The following is a 7002-nucleotide window of genomic DNA, read 5'->3' as shown; positions in this document are numbered from 1 at the left end:
CTAATTTGGTTAGTTCAGTTCGGTTTCCAAAAACAGAACTTAATAAATTTTTTTTTTGGTTTGTATATATCTCAAATATTACTTGTATTTGTCAAAAGAAAATGAAGAAAAGTAAACACCTGAGGAAAGAAAAAAGCAAGAAAGCAAACCATGGGAGCAAGATTTAACAGTTAATTGCAGGGGTTTTATATGGGTGTCTGCAATCTCCAATTTGTGGAACTGAACTGAACTATATTTGAATGATTGAATAACCTCTACACTCCCAAAGAATTACCCCAGGCAGATAGAACTGAACCAGTACAAAATGTTAAAAAGTGAATAGAGTAAGAGTTTCTATTGCTTAGAGTACTTCTCTTTTTTGGTTAAATAAGGATTTGCATTAACTAAAACAAAGACAGCTACAAAGTTCCCACATCTTGGTACAAAGTACCAAAGAAACAAAGACCGATTGCTTTCAAAAAAAAAAAATCATAGTTGTACCCTCAAGGTTCCTTCAAGATATCAACTTAAGCATGGCTTCCCCCACCCCCCACTTTCACTCCCTCTGCTCTTTTCTTTTGGTCAACCACTTTAACACTCATCTTGTTGCAAGTCCAGCTCTGTTCTAGTTCATTTCTGTGACCCAAAAGTAGAACACAACAATGGTTGCACTTTGCAGCAAATAGGAATCTTCCATGGCATTTACACGTTTCAAAGGTAAACTTTCTCTGCTAAAAGCCTTTTCATTTTTGTCTGCCAGCTTTCACTTGTTGAGTGGCCTTTCTGCTTTTTGGTGTTGAATAACAAATAAAAAGGCCAAGAAACCATCTCAAAGAAAAAGGAAAAAAGAGATAGAAAAACTCATCAACCAGACCCACAAAATTTCAAGCTAAGAAAACATAGAACAAAAGGAAGAAAAGAGTAACTAAAAACCCATAAAAACTTACTTGATGTGGGAAAGGTGAAGGATGGCAGCAACTTGTTAAAGATGAGAGAAGGGGAAGAGAAGAGGGTAGAGACTGGAGACCGAAGAGTGGAGATAAGACGAATGAAAGAATGAGAAGAGAAGACGGTGGAGATTGAAGAGTTTGGAGAGTGGAGATGGGACGACAGAAGAGGAACCAAACAAAGAGATGAGATTAGCATTTAGGTTTAGGATTTTTTTATGTAAAATGTCTATAATGCCCTTCGATTAGTTCGGTTAGAAAATTTTCTAACCGAAACTAAACCGAAATAATGTAACTAACCAAACTATCTTAACCGAATTAATCAAAAAACTGAACTAACTGAATTGAAAAAATCGAACTCATTTCGATTCGATTCGGTTATTTGGTTCGGTTGATATTTGCTCACCCAAGTAAAGGCTTTAGGTCCCCAATTTGGAAAGGCCTTATAATTTTATATTAATTATAATATTATTAATTATATTAAAAATATAAAAAATTTAAAAAAATATAAAAGTAAAAAATAATTAATAAAATTAATTATTCTCTCACTTAGTTATGTGCCTAATAAATCTCAATTTTCTATCATTTCCTAATTTTTAGAATGCTATTAATTCTCAACTATATTTTCTTATTTTTAATCAACTAACGGTCATATGTATTTAATTATCTCCAACAACTATTTTATTCTTACTTATTTCTCTTATTTCTAATTAACATATTTAATGATTTCCAATAGTTATTTTTTTCCTATATATAAAACTAATATTTTTTTCAATGTCTAATATCTACTTTTGAATTTTTCTTTTCACATTTACTCTTTCTTCTTTTAACTTTAATTTTCTCCCAAAGAATACATAAGAAGTCTGTTATATTATTATCTTTACAAAGTCGTGAGCCTTATTTGTAGTTTGTAATAAGCATTCAACAATTATGTACTATTGTTCTAATCTTTATAGATTTTTTATTTTAATTTAGAATTTATATTATATTGTTATATTGTCTTTATTTTATGTGATAGTTGATTTATTTGAATTAAAATTTTTGATTGTTGATTTTATATTAGCCATTTAAAAAATATAAGATAATTATAATAACTAAATATTTTTATACCTCACAATAAATATTTGAATATGTCAAATCGAAAATAAAAATCTAGTTATTCAAAGCTTTAAAAAAAAAGAAGAAGAATTGAAAGTTTAATACAATCTCAAACGGAACCCTTGATAAATTTTTTTCTAGTAATAAAAAGAATGAATTAGAAATTATTAATGAATGTCTCTTAAACTAACAAGGTAATAATCTTAGAGAGAAATACTAGAACAAGAAGTTAATGAAGGGATTCAAAATGATCATAGAAATCATGAAGAGATTCAAAATGATCATAGAAATCATGATGAAGAGGATCAACTTATTAATTTAAATGATTGCATTCCTAAAAATATTTATGATCCAAGTCAACGGATAAATATTGATACAAATTTAAGAGATTTATTAGTACAAAAAGGTCCAATTAAAGCTAATGATTTAGATTTTCCTAAAGATGAATTTTCAAGACATTTTTCTGCTACATACTATATTTAAAAGTTAGCAAATGAGGAGACATATGAATAAAGATAGCTAGTTTATTCAAAAGACTTAGATAGAGTATTTTGTTTTTATTGCAAATTGTTTAATTTGGCTTTTAGTACAGGTAAATTAGCTATTGTTGGGACCAGAGATTAGAGAAACCTTAGTACTAAGCTTAAGAGTCATGAAATGAGTAACGAGCATATTACTAATATGAGTTCTTGGATTGATTTAGAAATGAGATTATTGAAAAATAAAACAATTGATAAAAGTGTTCAAGAACAAATACAAAGAGATGAAGAACATTGGAAAAAAGTATTAACAAGAATTATGATAAAAGTGTTCAAGAACAAATAAAAAGAGATGAAGAAAGAATTCTTGCTGTAGTAAAAGCTCTTAGTAAAATGAATTTGACTTTTTATGGGAAAAATGAAAAGATATATCAGGAAAGTATCGAAAATTTTTTAAATTTAATTAAAATGATTGCAGAATTTGATCCTATGATGCAAGAACATATTTGATGCATAAAAAGTTATTAAGCCGCCTCTGGGTAGAATGATATAAATATGCTAACAGATAGAGTGATACATTTATATTGGTTACAAATAAAGACAGATCCAGAATTTATGATTGATGTGGGCAAATATTTTAAGTTCATTTAATTCCTTTATCGAAATATAAATTAATATAAAAATTTAAAATAAAATTAACTGAGTACATCTTTTTTTTGGCATAGAAACAATAGTTGCATAGCTAAAACTAACTATGGTTCTTGACGAATGTGCATAACAACATGAAACAAACTATACCAAGCAAATACTTTATTCTATAATTTTTTTGTCTTAAATAATTTCGTTCATGCTCATTCAATTTAATAATGTTTAGTTTGGAAATTCTTAAAGATATATATACATTGTGTGCAAAAATACAAATACAAATAAAAACCTCTGGTTTTATCATTTACTTTTAATAAACAAATAGATTTCATTTCTTATTCATCAAACTTTGGAGAATAATAAATTCCGTTTTCCTAATATACAATAAAATAAGAATCAAGACATAAATCAATGTTAGTTGCAGATTTTTTATTTATTATTATTATTCCGTTTTTCAGTGTAGATCCGTCCCTCGTTACAGACTTCCCACAAATATATGTTTTACTGCGATATTTAGTTAGAATATGGTATTGAGAAGTTTGTAGAGATGTTATTAGGTGAGAGTTGATGATCTCTGTTCGCTAATTGTTTATAAATTATGTACATGAAGTTCGTGAATTTACCATTTTTCATTGAAATTAATAAGTAAAACATAATTTTTTCTAAATGTTTAAGTTGGATTAAACTCTTTTGTTATGAGTTTGATCTAATTTATAATTTGTTAGTATGCTTATGACCTACCTGAGGTTTTGATTATGTACTTGTAAAACTATTTATCAATTTACCAAATTGAAATAAACCAAACTATATAGTGCACACTGAATTTCTGTTATTTTCAAGTATTATCTTAAAAAATAACTCCATAGAATATAACTACTGATTTTTGTTATTTACTTTTTATTTAGAAATGAGTCAGGCCCTTACTGTGCTTCAGGCCACTTCACTGTGGCCAGTCCTCAAGGCTCAAGGCGCACCAAGACACAGCCCAAACATCCTTCACCAACGCCTCTGCCCCCTCTACCATAATTCAAAACACACCCTATTTGTTATGTTAGGAAGGGGAGGGGATCAAATTTTAAATTTGCTGGAGCCAGCATTAAAAAAAATGCGAGAAATATAGAATGCTAAATTACAAATTTACTGTGGAGGAACCTAAGAAATATATACAACAAACAAAGCAAAGAGATCAGGCTCAGTACACCTTAACGATCAGGAGCTTCAGTAGCCTTCACAAATCGACCTTTCACTCGCTTCCTAGTATCTGCTCTTGCCTTCCTTGATTCATAGCGTATATGTTTATCATATCTATTCACGGCATGGGTCAAGTTTTAATAATCAAGTCATTTTGATAAATCAGTAATTAGATGATCACAAGAAAAGCACCAAGGAAAGTATACCTTCGTGTTTTCTTCTTCTCCTTGTAGCGTTGCATAGCATTGCCTCTGTTCTGTGTTAGCAACTCAAGATCAGCCTTGCTAGGTGCTGACTGCCTTACTTGGTCACCCCTCATGAGGATTGGATGCTCAATGAAGTGAACATCTTTAGAACTGCTAGAGCCTTTGGGTTTACCAAAAGCTGAAACTGATGATGGCCTTGCTATTGGTAGGTTGTTGCTCTCAGATGTGGCTGGTCCCTGACTTGCTGCTAGATTACTTGAGTTCTGTGTTTTCAAGCACAATAATCAGTACTCAAAATGACTAATATTGGAAAAACAAAGCTACCCATACTGCATCTAGCGGAGGAGATTGCTGAGTCATATGTGAAACAAACAGGTTATTCAGTTGAACATATAATAAACCTAAAAGTTTTCAAATGGAATTGCCATGTGTTCTGACCTCATCCCACAAAACAAATAAAGATAACATGGAGCAAATAAACCATAAACATAGCCCATCAAGCAAAGTGGTGAGTAAAGGTATTTTGGATGGGTGTATGCTGGTTTGCATATCTTAAATCCAATTAAGGGTGGTTAACTTGTGTATATTAATCTTTCCCATGCTTCTCATCCACAAGTTAAATTTGCAGAAACTCCAATAATGGATCTAGATATTATGCGTACATAAGAAATGGTCATAGGTGATTATGCATGCGAAATAAGAAAAGCAAGCTAGAATACCACGATTATATATTATGCCATGACAAATTTAGAACGTGAATAGTGTCTTCAAAACTGATCACTATCCCCTACTGTTAGATTGCAATATACTATAGATAATAAACTTTTCCTCACTAAAATGAACAAACAAAAAGAATAAACAAGAAGAAATTTACCGAGCAACATGGGTGAACACAATCAAATGTACGTGCATCCATTACAGAGATTTATAACATAAGGTTCACAGAAATGGGAAGAGTGAAAATAGTGAAATAGTGAGGACAGTGGAGCATACATTGATTGAAGCCATATCGTCCTGCGGAGGAGTGTAGTTGATGTGGCACATATCTCCCAACATCTTAGCATTAGACAAAGACGTCTCTTTCATAAGTTCACCGAAATTCTTAATCATGAACCCTGCATCACTGCCCCCGTACCCAACGTCTTCCAATTGGCTACACTCTTCGTGACCCCTCAACCGCCCCAGATTAAAATCCCATATCTGTAACAAACTAACCAACTTGCCGTTACTGTTTACGGAGCAGTAAGATTTTTTCAAAAAATAAAAAATAAAAAAAGGATTTCGGACCAGTTAAAAAGAAAAAAATACCTGCGGAGTTTGATTATTTGGATTACCATTCCACAACACATCTCCTCCATCCACAGTGCGTTCGCTCTCTCGCGTTTGCATCATAAGCAAAGAAGTAAACGGCGTTTGCGTTTGCGGCTGCGGCTGCGGCTGCGGCTGCGGCTGTATAAACTCTTGTCGAGCCAAACCGCTGCCTTTTGCTTCCACATACGGCACCAAATTCTCTCCAGCTCCGCGGCCACCGTCGGCAACATTGCCGGCCATGAAATCTCTTTTCATCAACTCCACAAGCTGCTTAAAAATGATTTGCTTGCACTTCCCACTCCCGTGACTCTGCTTCTTCACCGTCTCCTCGCAGGTAAAACACTCGTAAGGTACCATCATCTCTTGCAAGCTCGATTTGTAAAGCCACGACTCCATCGCTGGCATCATCAGATCTTGGTGACACCCGTTCCAGCTCTTAGCCAACGGTTTCTTCTCTTCGAGATCGAATCCCCAAGCCGAAGCCAGCTCCAGAGCCGACGGACAACCAGAAAACCCTTCCACCGGGTTGCGATCGTGTGCGGAGGACACAGAGCAACTACCGTGCGCGTCCCAATCACACTCTTGACAAAGCACCAAATTATCCGTGGCGCAGCGGACGGAAACCGGCTCGGTGCTACAATTATCACAGATCTGGGACCGCAGGTGCTTGCGAGAGAGCAGGTTCGCGGAGTGCACGTGCTGGTCGCAGAATAAACAGAGCTTAGCCGAGTCAGCTCGGCAGTAGAGAACCGCTATTTGCTCATTGCAGAAATCGCACGGCACCATTTCCTTGCTCTCCGGTTTTGGACTAACCATAATTTCGGGAAAATTGTTAGGGAAATGTTTAAATTTGAAAAGGATAACCCTAGAAGAAGAAAAAAGGAGTCGGAAGAGCAGAGAAGGTGGTGCTGAGGATTTACTGTTTAGAGTAGGGGATGTGATGACAAGAGAGGATAAAGAGGGACATTTTTCAGCTTTTTGACTATTAATTATTTTCTGTTTTGGCAGGGTAATGAGCACATGAGACTTATGGGGGAAGTTGGGTTGCAGTTTTGCTGGGAGGGAGAGAGAGAGGAGGGGGAGGGGGGGGGGACTATGAATAAAATAAAATAAAAGAAAAGAACTAGTTTTGACAGACAAAGACAA

At 34.0% G+C, this 7002-nt stretch overlaps 1 protein-coding gene and 1 long non-coding RNA gene across 2 annotated transcripts; both read right to left on the bottom strand.

The window, feature by feature from the left end:
- Window positions 310-1374, bottom strand: LOC18608882. The gene is made up of 2 exons (XR_001926814.1): window positions 927-1374; window positions 310-807 (listed from the first exon to the last, which is right to left on the bottom strand). It is a non-coding gene; the product is annotated as an uncharacterized LOC18608882 (long non-coding RNA).
- On the bottom strand, window positions 3958-6672 carry LOC18608881 (zinc finger protein CONSTANS-LIKE 14). The gene is made up of 5 exons (XM_018116303.1): window positions 5854-6672; window positions 5539-5745; window positions 4546-4808; window positions 4350-4453; window positions 3958-4165 (listed from the first exon to the last, which is right to left on the bottom strand). The coding sequence occupies exons 1-4, from the start codon at window positions 6670-6672 to the stop codon at window positions 4351-4353; spliced, it is 1392 nt and encodes a 463-aa protein (XP_017971792.1). The 3' UTR covers window positions 3958-4165; window position 4350.

The sequence above is a fragment of the Theobroma cacao genome, chromosome 2 (genome assembly GCF_000208745.1).
Source record: "Theobroma cacao cultivar B97-61/B2 chromosome 2, Criollo_cocoa_genome_V2, whole genome shotgun sequence".
In the NCBI taxonomy this organism is placed as follows: Eukaryota; Viridiplantae; Streptophyta; class Magnoliopsida; order Malvales; family Malvaceae; genus Theobroma; species Theobroma cacao.
Note: the sequence above shows the minus strand (reverse complement) of the source record. Positions and strands in the feature narration are given on the sequence as shown.

Coding starts and splice junctions, on each gene's coding strand:
- LOC18608881 (XM_018116303.1), bottom strand. CDS start 6,672: ATGGTTAGTCCAAAACCGGAGAGCAAGGAAATGGTGCCGTGCGATTTC. Junction 5,746..5,853: donor CAAATAATCAAACTCCGCAG/GTATTTTTTTCT, acceptor AGTTTGTTACAG/ATATGGGATTTTAATCTGGG. Junction 4,809..5,538: donor ACGATATGGCTTCAATCAAT/GTATGCTCCACT, acceptor TTGAAAACACAG/AACTCAAGTAATCTAGCAGC.